Raw genomic sequence first — 23,701 nt, 5'->3', positions numbered from 1 at the left:
TGTGTTTATCTTGTATGATTTGAATATACGTGAGTCCCTTCTCACAACTGAGAAGTGTTGGTGTGTATGCATGTTTTGCATCTTGTACATTTTGAAGGGTAACCTGTACATATTGTTTTTGTAAAACTTATCACCATATATGAATGTGTGAAAAGACATACAAATCAAATCCAAAGACACATCAGGAAGAAAGTATGCACTCTGTCAATTCTAAGGATCTACGCATCAGGACGACATAAAAAAAATAATAATTTGGTCCTATTCAGGACTAAATCCAACCTCAGATGAACAGCAACAAATGAGGAAATTGCTAAAGAACCAGATCAATAAGCAGCCTGAAGCCTCAGCATGTTGTTTTTAACATTCATGACAGTACAATTAGAAAAAGACTAAACTAATATAGCTAAAGTTCTCAGAGAAAGCCTCATCTCTCTAAACATAAAGTAACATTTGGCAACGCCCCCCCCCCCCCAAAAAAAATAAAATAAAATAAATAAATGAAATAATAGTTTAATGTCAGCACAAAACCCTTATACCAATAAGAACAAAGTGATGAAAAAGTGATGATTTGGGCTTTTTTTGCAGCCACATGATCTGGGTACCTTGCCGTCGTTGAGTGGACCATGAACTCCTCTACATACCAAAGTATTCTAGAGTCTATTATGAGTCCACCTGTCGGAGAGCTAAAGCTTGGCCCAAATTGGGTCATGCAACTTTACAAAGATCTGAAGACACCTGGAAATCTAAACAGAATGACTATTTTAAAAAAAAAAAAAAAAAAAAAAAAAAAACTACAGGAGTTTCTATTGTATCACGATACATAAAACCTTAGAATTGAGCAGCAGTGTACTTTCTTTTGTATATGTTTGCATGCACAAATAAAATCTGAAACAACAGATCAAATTTCTGAATGCAAATCAAATCTGCGAGTTTGCAAATTGTTTAACATGATGAGCTGAAAACAAGTAAGCAAAACAATGCTACATTTCCACATAATAAGTTTTGTTGCAGAGGCCAGACTTATTTGAAAAAAAAAAAAAATCAGATGAAACTTTCCCCTCAAATATATATCCCCAGTTTATAAAAGATGGGTCACTGTGTAAAAAAACCCAAAAACATTATGTTCGCAGCTGTAATTAGAAAATATATTAGATGTTGAAATTGAGACACACAACGTGTCAGTTGTCTCAAAAGTTGGGATATGGCATAAGTCTCCTTAATGTAAAATAGCAAAGAATATTCCATCATCTATAGTTGATTCTGAGAATGGAAATCACAGCATATGCTCATAAACACTTCAAGAAATCACTGTCTATGAACACAGTTTCTAGTGCCATCCATAAATGCAGGTTAAAGCATATGTCAACATGATCCAGAAATGCTGGTGTCTTCTCTGGGCCCAAGCCTTCCCTAAAATAGATGGTGGAAAAGTGGAAAACTGTTCTGTGACCAGACCAATTGAAATTCTTTCAGAATAAAAAAAGTAGAGGGACCACCACACTTGTTCTGCTCAGTTCAAAAGCCGGTACCTCTGATGGAAGCCTATAGTACAGATAACAAGCAGATCTGAAAATAAAACCATCAATACTGAGAGGTATATACAGGTTTTAGAGCAATATATGCTGCCATCCACATGACAAAGGCCTTGCATATTTCAGCAAGACAATGCTAAGCCACATAATGCATTTAGTACAAGTAGAAGAGTCCAGGTACTGTACTGGCATGTATCCTATCCCAACCTTTTAACAGCTGAAAACAATTGGTACATCATGAAAAATAAAATGCTTGTACAAGAAATTACCACATAGTAGCTGAAATCACATATCTGGCAAAAATGGTACAAAATTCCCCTTAAATTCAAGATGAGCTGATATTTTTTCATGAAAAAGTAAAATGTATTTTTTAGCTGTCATAATGTTTTATATATTCTATTGTGAATAAAACATTGCTTTATGACATTATGATTAATTTACATTTTACATTTGGGGTTGTAATTATTGAATTTAAATAACAATGTCATTTGAAGTTGTATGTAAACAGAGTACCATGCTTTCCAACAGTTTACAGTCAGATCAAATGTGGTAATATCATGTTTTGTTTTTTCCCTGTTGTAGCCATGAGATTTATGAGAATCTGAGGCTGTGGACAATTTTTTTTAACATCAAACTGCTGAAGCAATTGTCAACAACAAACACACTGAAGCTAGAAATGTATATCTGTAGTGTTATTGAAGGTTGTGTGCATATATGTGTAAAATATGTTTTCCATCTAAGTCACACATCACAAGTCTAAGCACTATAGTTACAAAATATTTAAGAGAAAATATACAGTCTCACTTCAAAAATGGAATGACTACCTGGTTGTGGCATAGTCACAATTAAATATGTCCTATTAACATTTTTTTCTTTTGGCTATATAAACAAAATAGCAGCAATATTAGGCAGTTTCGAGAAAAGATGTTCTCATAGTTGTTCTCTCACACTGGGTGGTTTGAAAAGCACTCTACACAATTTTCATAGTCGAATTAGAATTTTTAGGTCTTTCTTTTCAGTTTTCTTTTTTCCTCCTCATCCTTTTTGTGTGCTTTTTCCAATATATATAATAATACTGGGTCCAACATCTAAACACCTAAAACGCCTTGCAGATCTAAAATGAGTTTTCTGCATCTTTCATTGTTTCATTCTTTCACTGATTCCTCAACTACAAGTTAAGTTACAGTCCATCTCACCTACACTTAATATAGGGCAATATCCCTAATATTAAGAAAGAAGTAGAGCAGCAATCATGTTCAAAACCCTCAGCAATGACTAAATACGTCTGCAGATAGCTGAAGCTTCATAAACAGTGAATGGTTGTGTTTTTCATATCTTTGTTCAGAGTTTAATTTGTCAATTTTCTATGTAACACATAATCCCCAGTAAATAGCTGTGCTTGGCAGTGGGGGTTGCTTACAGTCATCGAGAGTGTGACTTTTTTTTTCTTTTGCACCATCTTAAGAGTGATGTTTCAGCAGGCAGCAACCATACTGGTGTGTTTAGTTAACTTTGGGTAGGAGTAGGGGATAACTATAAAACTTCACGAAATAAAATAAATATTTAAATTTACATTAAAAAAAAGAAGGTAAATGTTCTTTTGCTGGAAAATTAAGGTAACTACAAAAATAAAATGTAAAATTGCTTATACTGTTCCCTCAGAACAGTAGTTCTCGCTAAGTAAATCAAAAGAACCAACCCAGTGTTTTTACTTGTTTTAGCGAATTTACCATTGATCACATAAACAGACTTTTTGCTAGAAGGTGTTGAGGTTTCAAATGTTCTGCCAATTTCCAGGAGGCTGTTAAATTGCTATAATTTCACTCTATATAGGAAAAAATAACCTTGCAGAGAATAGAATTATGGCTATGTTTAGTAAATAATCCCCAAATAATCTTCCATGTTTTGAAACATATGACTATAATAAAGGCTTTAGGTGGCCACAAATATTGCAGTGGTTTATGGTAAAAAAAAAGTGGGTGTGAATCATTAATAGAGCTATTCTCTTTAACATATAAATGTAATATCCAATATTACACCATAATCGGAATTTTGTCAAATTTAGAGAAAAGTAAATAGTTGGAATATTACTGTGCCAGTATTGTGTAATCCAAGTCACTGAATCAAAGTTTGCTTTTGCCTTCGACAATCTGGTTGTGTTCCAGTCTACACTTGTGCAGGCAGTACAGCGAAGTTCCTTATAAAGACTACAGACAGATCATGGTGATTACCCAACTCTTAATAATCAGTACCATCATCTGCATGCGATAATGCAATTTAATAGCTTCCTGGATCGTTGCCAAAAAATAATTACCTCATTATGTGACATGATTTACAAAACAGTTTATAATGAACAGATATTAATTGAGAAAAACATTGGAAAACTATAGATTGGTCATTTAAATTCCTACCAGAGAGTGGGGTGTTGGGCAACATCATAAAGTGTTTTACAAAAAACAATACACATTTTGAAACAGACAATAGAGGCTTGTCACTTCTCAACAATCTGGGTTTTAAAAAGGAAAATGTCACAGCAAACCTATTTCAACTATCATTCATTTAAAATGTTTAAAACAGACACAGCTCTCACAAGGACCGTTTAGCTGTATCTACAATTCAGCTGACCAGAATTTCTTCTCCTGTTGGGTTTGATTTTGCACAAACATTAAATCTGCTGTACATAGAGTGTTGCTGCAGTGAAATCCATTTAACTGGGTTTCAGCACATACTACCTCTTGTGTTGTGATGACAAAGATAAATATTGTGGCCTGTTTGTATCTGAAGTAATAAAGTAGTCAGCGCAGTTCAGAACAGGTTATAAAATGTGAATATATACAGAAAATGACTTGGGGTGAAAATGTACACAATACCCAGCAGCAGAGGATCAGTTATCAAGAATAGTGGTGAGGATTTGCTAATTTGCCAATAAAAACACATCCCAATAGTAGCTATTAGAAAGTTCATTAGGTTAGGCCTCGTGTGAAGGTATGAGTACGTGTCTGACTGTTGTAAAAACTGATCATTATGTGTCTCCTACTATATTATTATTTTTTGTTTATGTTCTACTAAATGATATGACTTGCTAATCCTAAAACAAACCTTACTGGCATTTTTTCTGAGTGTTTATGTACTGTTGTGATTTTGAGGCTCAGCATGTGTCCGTGTGCATGTTTGAATGCAGGTGTGGCCAAGAGCTGTACATACTGATTTACTGAAAAGCTTGGTGGAAGCGGGGCAGTGTGGTGGGTGTGCTCAGGTTGGATATGAAGGAGGAGGGGAGTCCTTGAAGCGGATTCTCTGGAGCCTCTGGACCAGCGGTGGCCTGAGGGGGCAGCTGGACAAGAGGTGTGGGCTCTTCATTGGGTGGAAATGTGATGCCTTGCCCCCCACTCCCTCCTACCTGGTTGTATGGAGGCCCGTTGAGTGGCAGGAAGTTGAAAAGCTGAGAGAAGTCCATTAGAGAGGAAGATGAGGCCAGAGAATCGATTGTGGTGGCTGCCACCGATGTGGACATTTTGGAGACAGACACCTCCTCGCTCACTTCCTCCAGCATACCCACTTGAGGGACCAACTCTAGTTTGGATGAGGAGAGTTGGGGTTCTTGAGCTGCAGAGGATGAGGATGGCATGCTGCTCTGCAGCTCCATTAGGTAAGTCTCCAGTTCTCCCTTTAAATTCTGTTCCCTCTCGTTTGAGGGGATGGTGTATGAGGTAAAGTTGGGGCCCAGTGGGTGCTTTAGAGAAAAGGGAAGAGTAGGGGTGGAAAAGGGCTGTGTGTCCAGGATGGGGCCCGAATACATGTTAAGCTGGTGTGACCTTGGAGTCAACATTCCTTGGAGCTCGCCCTTGATGCTCCCAGACGCCAAATCATAGACAACAGGCTCCAGCGAATCAGCTGGCTCAGTTTTTACCCTCAAAAGCTCTCTGGCATGGCTCTTTTTTACATGACGTGTCAGGTGGTCTTTCCTACCAAAGCGCTGAGCACAGTACTGACAAAGGAAGTCCTTGCGTCCAGTGTGCACCACCATGTGGCGTCGCACATCTTTACGGGTGTAAAAGCGTCGCTCGCAATGCTCACAACGATGCTTTTTTTCTTTGGTCCCCCCAGAGGACTTGCCAGCATGTGTTTTGAGATGTTCCAGGAGAACCCCAGTGCTGGCGAACAACTGCAGGCACACTTGGCAGGTGAGGTCTCCACTGTTGGCAGCGTGGAGGGCAAGGTGGCGTTTGAAACCCAACTTGGTGTTATAGCTCTTGCCACACTCCTGACAGGTGAAAGCCTCCTTATGTGGGTCATGAGTGTGTAGGTGATTTTTTAAGTGATCCTTGCGGTGGAACATTTTCTCACAGTATGAACACTTGTGGTTTTTTTCTGGCGAGTGAGTTGCCATATGCCTTGGAACACAGACACATTCTATGAGCACTCAGAATGGTTGCAATCACATTTAAAATAGGCATGCTTAACATATTATCACAAGATTTGAAAACTACTATTCATCAACACATTACTCTGACTACAACATAGCACTATGTTCCAAAGGTGTAAGTAAAAAGCAACATGATGCAGCCTGCTATATACTGCTGCTTGTCTGTACCGTAGCAGCTTGTATTTGGAGACGAAAGCCTTGGTGCAGTCAGGGTGGGAGCAGCGGTAGGGTCTTTCTCCGGTGTGAGAGTAGGAGTGCACCTTTAACTTCTCCAGACTGTTGAACGCTTTCTGACACTCCTGGCAAGGAAAATTCTTCTTGGGTTTTCCTTCTGCTCTCCTGCGCCTCCCCGAGGGTGGTGCAAGTTTGGCTTTCTCCAGGATGTGGTCACGGTGGCTCTGAGTTCCCGTGGCCATGGCACCCTAAAGAAGACCTGCTACATGGACAGGGGCAGAGTGCCTGACTACTACTGATGCAACTAATCTATCCAGTTTTTTGTGCTCAGCACTGCCTGGATTTGGGGGCCTGAAAGAAAGAGAGAGAGAGAGTAAGGGAGAAAGAGAAAGAATGGTTCATCAGAATGGTTCAGTTTTAGGTTTTTCACTGAAGTAATGGCAGCAGAAAGAATAAATGACACTGTCAAAATTAATTGACAAGTACCGCATCAAGGTCTGCATCACAAAACAATTTCCACTTAATGTGGCTCCCAATGAGATACCCGTCTTTATCAAGCTGTGTAGAAATGATACTTGTCCACACAGTCTGCTTTTACATGACCTCTAATGAGTTGTGCTCTCCACTCAGATTCAGATTTCAGTGTACTGTGGTATTCAGTGAGGTTAAAAAAATTACTTTAGGGATAAGTTCAAATAAATCAGAAAAAAACATCACATCACTTAAGATCCCCTTCATTTTCTGGCACATGGTTATTGTGTTTAAGTGTGAGTAGGGATAGTCGATAATTGGTTTCCGAGATTAAAAAAATGAACAAGCAGACTTCTTAGTTGCACCACAATAAAAAAAGAACCCAATATTGTTGCCAGATCTGCCTGGATAACTAAAAGATTGTAGCCAGTATATACTACCAAGGATTTTGACATCAAAACTCGGCACATAATTAGGATCAACCATAAACCACTCAATGAACAAGCTGGCTTGTTAGCATTTCATTGTTTGCATGACAATGATAAGAGAGCAGCCTTACAAACAAACCTAAAAAAAAGTTACCCGAGATGTGAAAGCTAAGACAGCTAATTGTATATTTAAGACTTTATGATTTACGTAAATGCTTACATAATATATTTTTCCTTCTTTTAAGAGCAACTTGCAGTCAGCATTTAATTTATGGGAAGATACAGCACAAGAATCTGTTTATGGACAACAATAAGAAACACAAAATAATTTCAGTGGCATGACAGGGTGGCGCCTATCTCAACTAACACAGTTCAGGAGGCAGGGTACATCTCAGACAGGTAGCCAGTCCGTTACATGGCAGATGGCAAACAACCATGTATGTTGCCAGCTATTCAAAATTTTTGCAGCTGCAGTCCATGCGAATTTACTGTTGTAATGATGTTTCTGGACTAAACATGGACTGGATTGTTTGCACCTTTGCAATTTTAACCACTGTTTATGTTGAGGTAATATTGATCACTGGATTACTAAAATGCCTCATTTGTCAGTTTTTTTGTGAGGTTGTTTTTTCTGGTTGACAGTTATTGGTGATAATTGTACCTATTGCAGTGTTTTTAAAGGGTTAACATAAATCAATTCACAAAAATATTGGCTCTCCAAGTGCAGGTAGTAAATGAGTCTCATACATTCCGTGAGTCGACAGATTCACTGCCATCATTGATGTTTCCTCATCATGTTCATGAAGTCAGACACAGAAACACCACATAGAATCTAGTCGGTTTTCAAGGTAAAAACATGCATCAGGCTGGAGATCAACCGGTCTGAGGAGATTAACTATGGATCAGTGATCAGCAGCCAACTGCCGAAAGGTTGAAAGACAAGGTCAGAAAGGACACAACAGATTCTTTATAAGGAGTGGAAAGTAATTGCTGGAGCTTTGTGAGTAAAAAGAGGATGACCAAGCTATCAGATAACACAGAAGAACAATTTTAATCAACTGAACGTGACCTGTAAAAATAATATTGTTTGAAAACAATATTATTGTTTTTTAAAATGCTCTTGGTATGACAGAATGCCATACAGAGAAAAGCTGGGTATGGGCTTGGGTTCCATCTACAAGGCAGCTTTTCTCTGTATGGCATACCAAGAGCATTTTAAAAAACAATAATATTGTTTTCAAACAATATTATTATTACAAGTCACGTTCAGTTGATTAAAATTGATGTTTTATCTAAAAACATCAAGTTCCATCACAAAATGCATGTATGTATGTATGTATGTAGTAAGCTAATCTTCCCTCCTTTTCCCTGTACTCTGAGCATCTTAAAAATAACTGGCAGAAAATCAGGCTGTTACTGAACATTCATCTGGTATGGTATGGTATCAACATTCTGTGACTTGTCATTGATCTCACTTATTTTTTCTCATTAAGTAATTTTACAGTAAATCTACTTAGTAATGCTCAGCAGTCTTTGACACACTTAGAGTGAGACTGTAAGGCAGACAGTGGACCACACCATTGTGATGCAATGGGTAGGTTTTCCTTGTGTTCAAAATTCAGAAGATTTTGCGTTTACAATACACACAAATACTTTTAATGGATATCACATTATTTAAGATTTTTACAAAAATGATGGCTATAAAATTTTGAAAGGGACGATGCTCTCTTTTTCCAAAGATGGGGAAATGAGCCAGTCTTGCCATGCTCTGAATAATCTTGGTCAAAGGATAAAAAGTTTAGATTTTTGTTTTTCATCATTATTCTCTTATTTCTACATTTCTGTAAAACTCTTAAGTGCTTGAAAAATCACAATATAATAAAACAAATGTTATTCAGTGGATTATTGTCAGAGATCAGTTAAAGGGAAATCATGAAATACCATTACCTTCCTTTGTACTTCCTTACCAACATGAACTCGCACATAGTCTCACTAACCCAGGTTTACGCCAAACAATTTTCAATGTCACACAACATTACGTGCTTCTTTAATGGACAAGAGTTTTTGAGTCCAAGTTGGTTCACAATATACAAGTGATCATTTTTCTTTTGGGGGATGGGGGTTCCATCAAACTTAACATCTGATTCGTCAGAGTGATTTTTATTAGGCCGTTGCAGCTGTCATGCTGACAAAGTCTCTCTCTCTTACAATTACTGCAACTCTATGATATAAGTAGCTCCTGTGATTCAGTCTGTTTTGCTCACGTGGTTGTTGAGAACTGTCAGTTTCTCTCCAAGGCCTCTTCCTATCGAGTTTGTCCGACATGATTTCTTCACAATCCCCTACCTCATATTTGTTATGCTCATTTTACGTGTTTTCTGCTATCTTGTCTCCTGACCCGGTCTCTTAGATTCTTCATGGCTGTAGCTCACTCACCCACTCCTCTTCTGCCTAATGCTCCAGAAAATCTATCAAGCTAGATCGGCCAGAGTCTGAGACATGCCTGCGAACCCCACAAAACTTGTCTTTGAAGTATTCACGCATAACACTTGATGACCGACGATCAAACTTTGATTCTGGGTCATTTGTCTGCAACTTCCAAAATTGTTCTGAAAAGTGAAAATGGCTCTTTAAATATTTGCGGACGATTTGGTTCTGTTGGCGTCGTCAGGCCGTGACCTTCAGCTCTCACTGGAGCGGTTCGCAGCTGAGTGTGAAGCGGCTGGGATGACCATCAGCACCTCCAAATCTGAGACCATGGTCTTCGGCCGGAAAAGGGTGGAATGCTCTCTTCGGGTCGGGAATGAGATCCTTCCCCAAGTGGAGGAGTTCAAGTATCTCGGGGTCTTGTTCACGAGTGAGGGACGAATGGAGCAGGAGATTGACAGACGGATCGGTGCGGCGTCTGCAGTGATGCGGGCTCTGCACCGGCCCGTCGTGGTGAAGAAGGAGCTGAGCCAGAAGGCGAAGCTCTCGATTTACCGGTCAATCTATGTTCCTACCCTCACCTATGGTCACGAGCTGTGGGTAGTGACCGAAAGAACGAGATCGCGAATACAAGCGGCCGAAATGAGTTTCCTCCGCAGGGTGTCTGGGCTCTCCCTTAGAGATAGGGTGAGAAGCTCGGTCATCCGGGAGGGGCTCGGAGTAGAACCGCTGCTCCTCCGCATCGAGAGGAGTCAGATGAGGTGGCTCGGGCATCTGGTGAGAATGCCTCCTGGACGCCTCCCCGGTGAGGTGTTCCGGGCCCGTCCCACTGGGAGGAGGCCCCGGGGAAGACCCAGGACACGTTGGAGAGACTATGTCTCTCGGCTGGCCTGGGATCGCCTCGGGGTCCCCCCAGAAGAGCTGGAGGAAGTGGCCGGGGACAGGGACGTCTGGGTCTCTTTGCTCAAGCTGCTGCCCCCGCGACCCGATCCCCGGACCAGCGGAAGATAATGGATGGATGGATGGAAATATTATAGTGTTAATTTGGTTTAAGTTTGATGGGCTGGGGAATGTACAATGTAGGACAGTCAGGAAAATATCAGAAGGTCATGGCTCTGAATTATGAAATCCACTGGATTCATACTCTGGATTAATTCCATTACCTCTCAATTAACTCCTTTAGCTCAAGCAACATTTTGACAAGCTGAATTCTTGGTTAAGTAGAATAACTCGACAGCTATGGCTGTCTGAGAACTTGAAAAATTATAAAATTTCAAATTGAATCAAATCAAAAACAGCTGTAAATGTATATAAAAATATACTGTGTAAGGGTTGCCTATACCTTGTGGTTCACATTACACAAACAGCACTGTTTGGTCAAGTCTGGGAAATTCTGTATGATGAGTTCATGTACTGGTATAATAAAACAGTGCTTTAAATTAATATAGAAATTAATCATACATTTAACTACTTAATGCCAGTATAGACCCATGGAATATATGTAGTAATAAAACAGCAAAACTGTTTTGTAATAATACTATTAAGAACACAAGTAATATGGCTATGATTAAAATTTTGGATGTAGATTTTTTATGATCAGAATTAAATTTGCTCCAACATGTAAAACCGCACAGGTATGGTTCATGCACTCTAGTTGACGCAAACTGATTATCTTGGACCTGATTTGTTTATTTATTCTGACACACTTATGTTAATCATCATGTACTTTTCATTCAATCTATAAACAGTGTCCTCCAGCTACAGCCAGTCTCTCTATGCCTAGACAAGATCTGCCTACCTCAATTACAAGTTATGTAAGTGTTTATATCATGGACCATATCACATTCTGCTGCTGTTATTAAAGTCCTTAAACTACAGGACTTAAATCTATTGGTCACCAATAGGTCAAGATTTGAACGTGCAATGACAAAAGTGTTCTTTTTGTAGCTGCTCATGAAGTTTGTATGGAAAATTATTTAAAAACTACTTAGTAGTGTTTTGTCCCTCCCTTATAACTATGAATTAACACAAAAGTACTGGCAGTGATGATGCAGAATGGTGGCCAGTGCCAACTCAGGCTGTTAGGACTGACCAATAAGAACAGTCTGAGCTTTTCAGGAGAGAGTGTAGCCTCCTTTGCTTTTGTTTTTACAGGAAACACATGAAGTTGTGGGAGAAAAAGGTACTCTCGTAACAATTTGACTGGAAACTTAAAGGAGAACTGCGGTATTTTCAACATTAAGCCTCTTTTCTGAGTCGTCTCCAATGTTTTAGAACCCCCCCTCACCGCTTTTTTGAATTTTACTGCTGTCTCCGGTATTTGCTTAATTTTGATTCATCTCAACCTGCTTCAGAATGGCAAATCATATGTATGTCCAAAAAGGTCCGTAAAAGCACCATAAACGTCCGTTTTCAAAATCATCAACTCACCGGAGTGGTTACTGGTGTGCACTGGTAAACCATGTCAAATTTCGTTGCGAAAAGTTGCTTCTGTCGTGTTTTATTTGACATTTTGTACTGGATGTTCGTTGATATTACTCCGCCATCGCTAAGAAAATAGTTCGAGCATGAACGAGCTGCCAAATAAAACACGACAGAAGCAACTTTTCGCAACGAAATTTGATATGGATTACCAGTGCACACCAGTAACCACTCCGGTGAGTTGATGATTTTGAAAATGGACGTTTATGGTGCTTTTACGGACCTTTTTGGACATGCATATGACTTGCCATTCTGAAGCAGGTTGAGATTAATCAAAATTAGGCAAATACCGGAGACAGCAGTAAAATTCAAAAAAGCGGTGAGGGGGGTTCTAAAACATTGCAGACGACTCAGAAAAGAGGCTTAATGTTGAAAATACCGCAGTTCTCCTTTAAGGCAAGGTACCACATGCAAAATCTGCAATACCTACACCATTTTCTGCTGACGGTTTCATTACTCAATCATGCATTTCAAAGAAATTCGCTTTGAGAACTGTAGCTTTGGCAATAAGCTTGCAACATCAAGATAAAGAAACAAATATCACCAAAAAAGACATTTTAAAGAAAAGGACTACATATATGCCAGTGTTCTGGCATATATGTACACAAACATGATAGAAAGTTGAGAAACAGATCCCATCTGCCACCATTTCTTCTCAGATCAAATGAATAAAAAGTCTCATATAGAGACATATCATATTATCATCACAAGAACAGTTTGAACTTAATTCTGGAATACCAATCAAATTGGGAAAAAGAAAGTTTTTTTTCACAAAATATGCAACTCAGCAGAAAACAGCGTGAAAATGAGGGTTGACGTCAGAACAGAATTTGCACAATCCTTGCCTCGATGTGACTGTGGGATGAGGCCTATATTACAGCAATCCCATTTGAGATTTTCTCCAACTTAAAATCCTTAAAATCAGAGTTGTGACAAGAATCAATCATTTTGTTATTGAGTTGAAACCTCTACGATTGACTCCACTCACAACAGCGATTGATATATTTAGAAAGAAAATGACTAAGTGACGATAAACAACAATGGCCAACTACATGGTGATAATAAAGGACTATCACGTCTTAAAATTCTAAAGAATGTAATATAAGCTAAAATAAACTTGTTGAAAATAATAAATTCTATTATAATTTATATTTATTATGCATTCATATCATATTGATATTACCTAAAAATCTGCAATAGTTTAATATAAATTGAACAAATACATTCTGCATCATTACCCACAGCTTGTTTTAACTTTAAGAATGAGGATACTTCATATATCAGTTGAGATGGGAAGAAATCTATAAATCTTTATTGTAAAAGTGTCAGAAATTATACAACAGAAAACAAAGTGAGACATTTTAAGAAGAAAATGTCTTCAGCTTTGGCACCAAATTTTGTAGTTTATCAAAAAGTATGTAAGTTGTTATATAGTTAATTGAAAATACAATAATTCAAATTTCAAAAGATTTTGAAACATAAAAAAAGAAAGAAATTTGCTACAAATCTTGTGCATTTGTACTATGACATAACATAAACAGAAGGGGCAGCAGTGCAGACGGATTATAAACCGATTTACTTGCCATTGCAAATAAAATATTAAATTAACTGCCTTTAACACAATCTAAGTTTATATATTTATTTAAATATTTATAAATACAAGTTTGTTACTTTAACAAACATATTTTCCAAAAGCCTTAAGAATGTGCAAGTTTCATGAAAATAAAAAGTTAATCATAATGGGTTAAAGGTATGTTTAATGAGAATGAGCTATGTCCTGAAAGTATCTTTTGCCAATCCTACTTCATGTCAACATAATTCTTTGCGGCATTAATGACCCATAATGTTACAAAGTCTAAGGTCTGATGTAAAGCAAACGGCCAAAATCTAAATAATCTTCATCATGGAGACAGAGGAAGATAAATTAATTTATTTCAATTATACAGAACATTAAGATTGTGCAGTAAAGATAAACATGTGCAACCAGGTCAGTATCTGTCCTCTGAAGCTCTTTAAATCATACCAATAAACACATCCAGACTGACTTCTCGTGAGATGAGACGTTTAGTTCTGGTTTAAGATATAGGACAGGTGTAAACATAGACTTGAGCCAACAGTGACAACATACTTCCTTTTAATAACCGTTTCGGTATCACATTTCTCGCTACCGACACGAAGATCCTGGCTACTGGTTTAAGCCAACGACAAATCTGCACTGTGAACTTCTGACAGACAACCACACAACTTGTGTTTGACACTAGGAACACGGAGTACGTTGAGAACATGACAGTCTCCTGTAGACTACGCTGTAGGCAGAGGACCTCAGCAGATCTAGTAAAAAGCCTACGAGTTAGTAACGTGCACAGTGCAACCTGCGACACCAGTCACACTCGACTCAAGTTAGCTTGTGATCATAACAAGAAACTACCTGCGACCAGCTGGGAAGCAGGCTTCCAAAGAAAGTCTTTGGCATGCCCAATTACTATGTCTGAAGTTCTCCCTCCATTTTGCAACTTTATTGACAATCAATTTCTTCTTTCTTTTTAGGAGCCTCATCGCGTGTCATAGCTGAACTATCATCCCTCTTCTACCGATTAAACAGTCTACCTGTGTCAAACTGTGATAGCCTATATAGCACATAGCAAAAAGAAAAAAAGGAAAAAGAAATAACGTGACAAAATATTCGCCGGAGCCGTTACACGGCTGATTTTCCCGTTAAAAGTTTAAAAAAAGAGATGCTTGTGATGCAGTGTTAACGGTGCTCACGATGAGGAACACGTAAGGCAAGAAGAAATGTGAGTGAAGCCACCTAGAAAATGTGTGTTCATTTCAGAATCTAAGTGCGCCTGGTTCTGGCAGTGATCATCGCACGGCCGTTTCATTATATTTAAAAAATAAACTAAGTAAGGAGGCTATTTTCAACTTAACTCAACTTTCTGTCACTCTACTGATTCCCGAGATCCTTAATGTTCGCGGACACGCACCGTGACATTAATATCACCAGTGACATATATATATGTATATATATATATATATTTTTTTTTTAATTACTAATGCCCTCCCTTGGCTTTCTCTGTGGTCCGAAACTGGGTACTGATTAACACAAACTTTTTTTCCCCAGCTCACCCTCTCTCATAATTTAAATAACCCCGATATTTTAAATCAAGAACTGAATAACCGTTACTTTAATTTACATCAAACTTACCCTGGACGCTTCAACATCCTTTCTGTTGAGTTTTTCTGGACTTTCAACTGTTTTCCGAATTTTTAATAATTTTTTTCTCATATTTTTTGCGAGACGCGGCGGGCCTGAAAATTGTTTGCTTTCTCCTCTTTCGAGCAGCCATTGTGTATGCGCTGCGATGCAACCGCACTAGGGGGTGGCCACGCCCACTTTAAAACAGTTCCACCCACTTGTGCTTTTGATTTGTGTAAGGTGCTGCCACTTTCACTTCAGTAGCAGTTACAGGCTCTTTCATTAAATCCTAATTTTTGGACTTGCTAGATATACTGTCAATCGTTAAACCTTAGTTTTTTTTTCTTTTTTAAGGATAGGAAGAAGATCGTATCTTACAAGGAATCCTATTGGCTTAGTGGACTGTCAGTCGACGTCCTACATTTTACGAAGTGTCCATAGGCTAATGTAACTGTCAACAGTTGATGACGATGTGAAAGGTTTTCCTGGTGCGGTATTGCAGAAACTACTTCTCGAGCATGACGAAGAAGCTATAGCTAGTGGCTTGTGTAGCATTTAGCATAGACTCAAGTCTACATAGTAACGTAATTGCTTTTCTGAAGAATTTGCAATACTTCCAAAGGCTTAAAATGTGAATGTAATTATTGTATAGGCTTTTATACAAGACAGTAGGTTTTCCAGTCTTTTAGGGCTTTTTAGAAATTGGATAACCTTCACTCCTGTGGATATTAGGTGATTCCATAAGTCTTAGCCTAACGTTGGAGAAAGGCTGACCTATATAAAAGGTAGGTTTTTAACACTGTTGCTGTATTAATCTATAACTGTGCCAATTTAAAGTATTGGAAAATCTGTTAGAAAGTCCCCCATTCCAACTTCTAGTTAGGTAACATTCATGAAGGTTAATACAGAAGCGTTATAGGTTATGGACTACTCTTTGCCAAACTCCGTTGAGAAATATAACTATTGTTAGATAACACTCCTCCGTTGTAAAGTTAATAAAACTCCGATATGAAAATTAAGATATTTTAAACAAAAGGACAAACTACTTTTCAATTCGGCTGTCTTTTTCAACGATGCAGTCACTCTAATAGTATTCTGACTTTATTATAGATTAATTTAGACTTGACATTTCTGTTCAAATGACGAACGGTTGCATAGCAAGTACCTTTCTAATTATGAAATGTTATGTTTTCTTCTTTTCTAGACGAATAGGAGGCAATTTCTTTACAGCATGCACATTGATATAATATGTTTACATGGAGCAGAAATGAAAGGAATTACAGTTAAACATATTTGATATTTCTTAATTGTATACATACAATATCTGTAAGTCACAACTGCAGGCTGATAGGATAGGCTGATGCAATTAATTTAAATTCATTTTATTTATATAGCGCCAAATCACAACAAATGTCATCTCAAGGCACTTCAATGACACAGTACAATTCAAGCCAATTTGAGTCAAATTAAATGTAATCATAATCCAATCAAATCCAGTGAATTCAATTCAAAATTAGTCCAATTCATACATACAAAGCTAATTCAAAAACAATTTCCTAGCTAAGGAAACCAACAGATTGCAACAAAAGAGATTGTCCAATCTCCTGTCCTGAGCATGCATGAGGTGACTGTGGAAAGAAACAACTCCCTTTTAACAGGAAGAAACCTCTGGCAGAACCACACTCAAGAAGCCTTGTACAGCTGGGGTTTGAGAGGACAGGACAGAGGGGACAATAAACACCATTTAAAGGATTCCTGTGGAGACAGGGAAACACAAGTTAAAGGGAAGTTCGTTTTTTTTAAACCTTGACCTTATTTCTGGCATAAAATATGTTCATCTACTCACCAATAACAGTTTGGTGAAAGTCGGCGTCCTTCGGACTATATTTAGATCACTCGAGATCCGCGTATATCCATATAATGGGAGTGAACGGGGCATAGACAATACAGCCTCTAAATAAGGCATTATCTGTCTTTATTTCACCAATACTTTAAGATGAATGAATGAATTAACACGTACTATTGCACTACTATTAGTTCAGAGCTGCCATATTGTTGTTATTGGGGGCTATCGGGGGCTTATCGGGATGATGTAATCAACGCGCACCGCTGCAGCACCAAACTGTTATCAATGAGTAGATGAACGTATTTTATGCCAGAAATAAGGTCCAGGTTTTAAAAAGCAGCTTAACTATGGGATGTTTCAGGATCACCTGAGCCATGCCTAACTATAAGCTTTATCATAAAGAAAGTTTTAAGCCTAATCTTAAAGTTAGAGAGGGTGTCTGCTTCCCGGACATATACAGCTGGTTCCACAAGAGAGGCGCCTGTATAACAGTAAAGTCTATAAGAACATTTCTTGGATAAAGGAGTTAAGCAATTATTCAGTGATGAAATATCCGAACAGTGTCATCACTTCTTCTATCATAACATTTATGCCCTTACAGTGATGTGTTATTTAGTGGTTTCTACATTGTGGTACAGTTTGTTGTATCACACTACATTTAGGTCACTGTTGGCTCACACTGTTAAAGAGTTGCCTTATAACAACACACGCATTATTAGGCACTGGGTTTTAGACATACAACCCCTGGATAAATGACTTCACTACACTTAGAGAATGTTAATTCAGCTTCTGTTATTTTGTAAAAAAAAAATGAACAAAACACAGACAGGATACAGAACAGTTTTATTTCTTAGCTTTATAGCATTCTGGATTTCTAAAACATAGCCTACCTTAAAAATACAGAATAAAGATAAGTTAAATACAACAATATTTACAGGAGAAAAAAAAAAAGAAGAGAAAACCAAGCAAAAAAAACAACAACTCAACAACAACTACAGAAGAAACACTCACCCAGCCCCGCTGCCCTGAACCCCGGCCTACCTTCTTGTAATGAGTTAAAGCTGCCGTCGGCAACTTTTTTTTAGTCATATTAGCTTGAACTGTCATGGGATTCTGAAAGGATAATATTAAATAGGCTGTTTGGCCCCTTGAAGAGTGTAAAAGATATTGGTTGTTCCTATTCAGCTAACATTCAAAGCAAGTACAAACAAAATTGGAATGTCTCGACCAAGAGAGACGTCAAAGCATCAGTATGGAAAACTCTAGGCAATAGAGTAGAGTAGAGAACCATTTATTAATCCCGAAGGAAATTAAGGTGTCTGTCTAGTAGCAAACATATACACAAGGCACTATACACAACATTGCACATATAACAGCCATATAACTCTTTAATATGCTTTGAAAATAGAAAATGCAAAGTAAAAGGAATGGAAAACAAATGGGCTGGAACAGAAGTCAATGTTAGTAACTAAACTGTAAGAAATCAACAATAAGCCATCATTAAAACCTTAACAGAAGAAAACTAGGTTGCAGTGGGCTAAAGAGAAGCAGTGTTGGACTGTGTATGATTGGATGAAAGTTATATTTTTGATGAATCGCCATTGGGGCCAAAAACTTTTTGTTTGGCGCAGGTCCAATATAACATATAAAGATTACTGAAAACAAGCAACGGGGATGATGTCAGATAAAGGACCCCAGAGATTGTAGTCATTACTCTACATTAAATGCACATTTTTGACACTTTTCCACCAGTTGAAAGGAGGTTTGATAATACTGAGCTTTTTTTTTTCATGATGACAATGCATCTTACCACAGAGCAAAGACTGGTCAAGCTTTTCTCCAGGAAATACATATCAACTAAATGACATGGCCAGAAAACAGTTGGGATCTCAATTTAGATTAAAAAAAATCATGGTGGAAATTAACAAGAAAGCAAGTTGGAACCTCATTGATGAAGAATATAGTTTTTTTTTTTAGTTGTAGATTTCATACCTCAAATAATTCAATTTGTCATAAAAGCCCTCCCCTTGGGTTCATAATTCCAGAATGATTTTTCTCCTCATTGAGTGACTCCATTTCTTCTTCATCTACTTTAACTGAAATCCATGCAAAAAAATCAACAATTTTAATGAAGATATTGGATATATCTTAGCTTGGATGATTAGCTTTTTAGTAAAATTGTTTGGTGTTACATCTGTGTTTTATTTATTTTTGTGAGTCCATAATTTTTGCCATGGTTTGTATTAAATTATCCATTATGGATATATAATACAGACACACACACACACACACACACAGAAGAAGTAACCAATGATCCAACTTCTCATAAAAATACATGCAAAAATGAACCAGTTTATGTTGGTTTTCTTCTTCACAGATCCAAATGGATAAAAACACCCGTAAACTTCGGAATCAGGACATTAACCCATGCCTCGATGTAAGCTCACTATCTTTTATATGCTGCACTCTCTGACATCACTCGTTTTGTTTTTTGACTGTAATTGCTTCTTTCCTTTTCTTTTTTCCTTTTTTAGGAAAGTGATAACTCCCAGAAGTGTTTGGATGCTTACAACTATGATAAGAGCATGTGTTCAGCCTATTTCCAGAGATATAAGAACTGTAGGAAATATTGGGTAAGTATTTTTCTTCCAGCATCAAAGACCACAAACTAAGGAAACTTGCATGAATGAATTATTAAGGACTCAGGCATTGATTAACAACACTCATTCTTCTTTCCTGCCTACCCTCACTTCATCATTGGTAGGAACACTGCAAGAATGCTCTTTCTTGATGCTACTGTATTGACACCCACTGGTTGTTCGTGGCACCTGCACAATGAGGGCCAGAATTAGCAACCAGTAGCACCATGGATGTAATACACTTGTCGAGGACATCCCTCTTATAACCCATCACTATTAAAAGATAGTGTACTTTGATTGAAGGTTAATAGAAAAAATGTACCTGCTCTTTTTTCCATGACAAAATAGTGCAAATTGGAATAAAATGACACAAATAAATATGTATGAATAAAGAAATGATTAGCATTCATGTTATGGACACCTCTGATCTTACTTGAACATGACAACGAAGTTGAAATATACAGAAACACTTCCGATCCTACAACAAGTAACACCTTTTTTTTTTTTTTTTACACTTGATCCTACTTTACATAATTCAGCACCTTTGTTTCTCTTGGGATCAATAAAGTATTTTGTCATTTTCATTTAGTTTAATCTAATTAATTTTCTTTTTATTAATTTAATTTGATTTCACATGCCATTTAAATATAGTCATAGTCTCTAAACCCAGGTTGAGATAACAAACTTATGATAATTCCCAAGGCGTGTAACAAACAAGCACAGCCGCATGTGTTTCCAGTGTGAGCAGAGATGCATCTTTAGCACAGGCTATTGCCAATGATTTGATAACAGCTTGTCATATTTGTTTTTAGATATTTTTAGGTAAGAGACAAATTAATTTCTTGTGCTTTTTTCTTTGTAGCACAACATAATGGTGCAGAGGAGAAGAGATGGTGTGAAACCAGACATGCCCACTGCTGCAGAGAGGCTGGAGATTCTCAATGCAATCGGAGGCAAACCTTACTAAAAGTGAACACAGTCAAAAATACACTGTGAGGACCAGTGAGCCCAGGAAAATAACAGCTAGTTAGCATAATGTGGTGATGCTAATACAATGGAGCAACTGGGTGTACACTATCCTGTGAAGAACCACTTGTTCTTGTGGGTTGTGTGGAAGGGAGCATCTGTAGCCTTTTTTTGTGGTAGTAAATGGAAATGGAGAGACGTCACTGAAAAACAGGATATACAACTGTAGATATAACTTTATTTATTGACGTTTAGTGTCACCATGGTTGACACAATAGACAAGGCATTTAAGTTCCATAAAGTTTTGTCTTGTTTTAAAGACAAGATGTGCATACACATGTTGATTTCACTCAAGATGCAACTGCTTAAATGATGTTTTCAGAGAACATTTGTTATTCTGCATAGGACTGTGGGGGACTATATGTAATTAAAAGAAAGCTAAACACTAACTCTGTAACAACAGATTTGGGCTTTTTAGCTTGTTAACATGGTTAAATCCACCACTTGATATGTCACCGACCTATACAATTAAAATGAGTATTTTATCTACATTGTTTAAATAAATGCAATCTCTTTTTTTTCAGATTGCATTCCTTGTGTTTTCTGTATAATCTTGGTACATGAAAATGTGGCTAGTGTTGCACCTAACTTGCAACCTGTTGAAAAAAATGCTTCATTGTTTCTGAACAGTGATAAAAGTAAATGCCCTTGCCAAACATTTTTTCTCTTTGTCTTTGATTTTCCAGAGTAGGAAACGGGTGGGCTGTGAAAAGAGCTTTATTCTTTCTTAATCTAATTAGACCTAAATTAGCCCATACACAAATAGTGATGCCTTTTTAAAGTGCTGATAAATCACCAAAGTACAGTTTTGTTTAAGAAAATTGTATTCATCAGTCTTACCATACATCCAAACTATTGTAATGGTCAAAGGTGCAAATTGTGCACATTTGTGGTGTTATGTGACCTTTGAAAAAACAAAGAATCTAAAAATCAAAGCTACAATCTCCCGGCTCCCTTATGCCCATGTGATCACAGATGGAGTATTTTTTTCTTTTTGACAACTGTAAGGTCCATTGGATTGTAGCCAACTCTCACGGACATGTTTACAGCAAAGAAAATGCTAAAATGATGACATTGATAGTTTAAATTGTATAAAATGCGTACATTAAAAACGCATGCAAGCTGAAGTTCAAGAATAACTGTTTTCTGAGTAAATGTAGATCTGTGAAAGAGGGCCCTGATTTTTAAAGAGAAAAATACCAAACTAGAATTTCCTAAAATACATGACCCAACGCCATTACTGATTTTAAAAAAAAAAAAAAAAAAAAAAAAAAAACACCATACATGACACTGGCAGTGAAAATCCCTTCAGAGATGCAGTTGGAAATTCCCAGAGAGCATTGCAAAAGCACACACTCCAAGTAGATCTCATGTTAACATGGAAGGCAAGAGTTTTTCTTTTTTAATTTTCTGGAACTCATTACCCCCTGAGGAGGCCCATGAGAGGATGTGTGTACCACCAACCGGTAGCTAATTAGAGAAGCAATGAGGCAGTTATAGAAAACAAGTGTGATATTGACATAACCTGGAGAGGCTTCATGGGGTTTTGTGTAGATGGAAACAGATCATGGCTAACTTGGTCCAACTAGATCCCAAAACAACTGATAATTCCAGGGGCATCACAATTGATGAGTCCAAGTTGTATCACCAAGGTGTCTTGTATAACCAAGGCCTATACTCCATAACAAGTAAATAATATAAGTTCAAAATGTTTATTTTCAAACGTTAAATTACAAGAATTACAGAAGACAATAAAAGTGTTACTGAAAAGCTGACATGCAGCAGGGGCTGTTGTCAGTGTTATCATTTTTATTATCACATCATTATTAACTCTTTATGGCAGAGGAGTTTGTTCAGTGGCAGACAGCTGTCTCAACCCTGCTCCACCAACAGACTCAAGAACTCTTTTGTCCCTTTGACCCCACTGCACCTCCTGAATCCGAGATTCGACAATCAGTCGGAGCCTCCTGTCGAACAGCCTGGGGAGGCTGAGTATTGTGATCCCCCTTTAAAAATGGGAACCACCACCCCAGTCTGCCACTCCACAGGCATTTACCCAGATCTCCATGCGACATTGAAGAGGCATGTCAGCCAAGACATGCCCAGAGCCTTAAGCATGTCAGGGCAAATCTCGTCCAACCGAAAGTCCTTCTCCAGTCTCCCCAAATTCCTCCCACACCCGAGTCTTAGCTTCAGCAAACAACAATGCTGCATCCCTATCAGCCATTCCATACCTGTCAGCTGCTTCAGGTGACCCCTGGACAACCAAGCTCGAAAGGCCTCCTTCTTCGGTTTACAACACCAGGGATCGGCACGCCCAGGCCCCCGCCCAGCTCACACTGCACACAACCTCGATTTTCCTCCCCACGAGTGGTGGGCCCACATGGAACTGGCTTCCTGACTCTTCTTCTGTCTGAGCCCCAGTACCCAAGGCTTGGGCCACCAGGCGCTCACCAGTGAGCTCCCTCCCAGCGCTAGGCCCCCAGTTTCCCTTTCCAGGGTGAGCCCTGGAGCCCTGGAGGTGACTATTGTTTTCTGGTGCCGCTCCATTGAGGTCTTATATATTATTGTAGTTAGTGTAAATGCAAGTAAATTCATTATGTTAATTAATTTATCAGTCTTGTATCTTAATTTGAAGATGTGCATGTACATAAAGGGGCTTACATTTAACATTAGTCAACAGTTAAGTGCCTGAAACAGGTAAATTGCAATACTTCAATTCAATTCAATTCAATTCAATTCAGTTTTATTTATATGGCGCCAAATACAACAAAAGTCATCTCAAGACACTTAAATAGTATAGTCCAATTCAAGCCAATTGGAATTCAATTCATTGTAATCATAATTATTTTCAAAATAATCAAATTAATTCACAGAGAGCCAATTCAAAAATAATTTCCTAGCTAAGGAAACCAACAGATTGCACCGAAACTTGTCTTCAGTCCGATCTCCCGTCCTGAGCGTGTCTGAGGCGACTGTGGAAAGGAACGACTCCCTTTTAACAGGAAGAAACCTCTGGCAGAACCAGACTCAGGAAGGGTGGCCATCTGCCTCC

At 38.0% G+C, this 23,701-nt stretch overlaps 2 protein-coding genes across 2 annotated transcripts; one reads left to right on the top strand and one right to left on the bottom strand.

Annotated features, from left to right (window-relative positions):
• Nucleotides 1–468: 468 nt before the first annotated feature.
• Nucleotides 469–15,290, bottom strand: plag1 (pleiomorphic adenoma gene 1). The gene is made up of 3 exons (XM_075452317.1): nucleotides 15,145–15,290; nucleotides 6,127–6,483; nucleotides 469–5,926 (listed from the first exon to the last, which is right to left on the bottom strand). Exons 2-3 carry the CDS (start codon nucleotides 6,372–6,374, stop codon nucleotides 4,741–4,743), a joined length of 1,434 nt encoding a protein of 477 aa, XP_075308432.1. The 5' UTR covers nucleotides 6,375–6,483; nucleotides 15,145–15,290; the 3' UTR covers nucleotides 469–4,740.
• A 330-nt stretch (nucleotides 15,291–15,620) lies between these two features.
• chchd7 (coiled-coil-helix-coiled-coil-helix domain containing 7) lies at nucleotides 15,621–21,304 on the top strand. Its single transcript, XM_075452065.1, has 4 exons — nucleotides 15,621–15,920; nucleotides 19,359–19,418; nucleotides 19,516–19,614; nucleotides 20,483–21,304. The coding sequence occupies exons 2-4, from the start codon at nucleotides 19,365–19,367 to the stop codon at nucleotides 20,585–20,587; spliced, it is 258 nt and encodes an 85-aa protein (XP_075308180.1). The 5' UTR covers nucleotides 15,621–15,920; nucleotides 19,359–19,364; the 3' UTR covers nucleotides 20,588–21,304.
• Nucleotides 21,305–23,701: the final 2,397 nt, after the last annotated feature.

This window comes from Odontesthes bonariensis, chromosome 20 (assembly GCF_027942865.1).
Source record: "Odontesthes bonariensis isolate fOdoBon6 chromosome 20, fOdoBon6.hap1, whole genome shotgun sequence".
Classification (NCBI taxonomy): domain Eukaryota; kingdom Metazoa; phylum Chordata; class Actinopteri; order Atheriniformes; family Atherinopsidae; genus Odontesthes; species Odontesthes bonariensis.
The sequence above is the reverse complement of the archived record's forward strand: the minus strand, read 5'-3'. Positions and strand labels throughout refer to the sequence as shown.

What these genes read in the sequence shown, in the direction of transcription:
- plag1 (XM_075452317.1), bottom strand. Translation starts at nt 6,374, where the DNA reads ATGGCCACGGGAACTCAGAGCCACCGTGACCACATCCTGGAGAAAGCC. An exon ending in TCCAAATACAAGCTGCTACG is followed by an intron (nt 5,927 to 6,126) that starts GTACAGACAAGC and finishes CTGTGTTCCAAG; the next exon opens with GCATATGGCAACTCACTCGC.
- chchd7 (XM_075452065.1), top strand. Translation starts at nt 19,365, where the DNA reads ATGGATAAAAACACCCGTAAACTTCGGAATCAGGACATTAACCCATGC. An exon ending in ACATTAACCCATGCCTCGAT is followed by an intron (nt 19,419 to 19,515) that starts GTAAGCTCACTA and finishes TTCCTTTTTTAG; the next exon opens with GAAAGTGATAACTCCCAGAA. An exon ending in AGAACTGTAGGAAATATTGG is followed by an intron (nt 19,615 to 20,482) that starts GTAAGTATTTTT and finishes TTTTCTTTGTAG; the next exon opens with CACAACATAATGGTGCAGAG.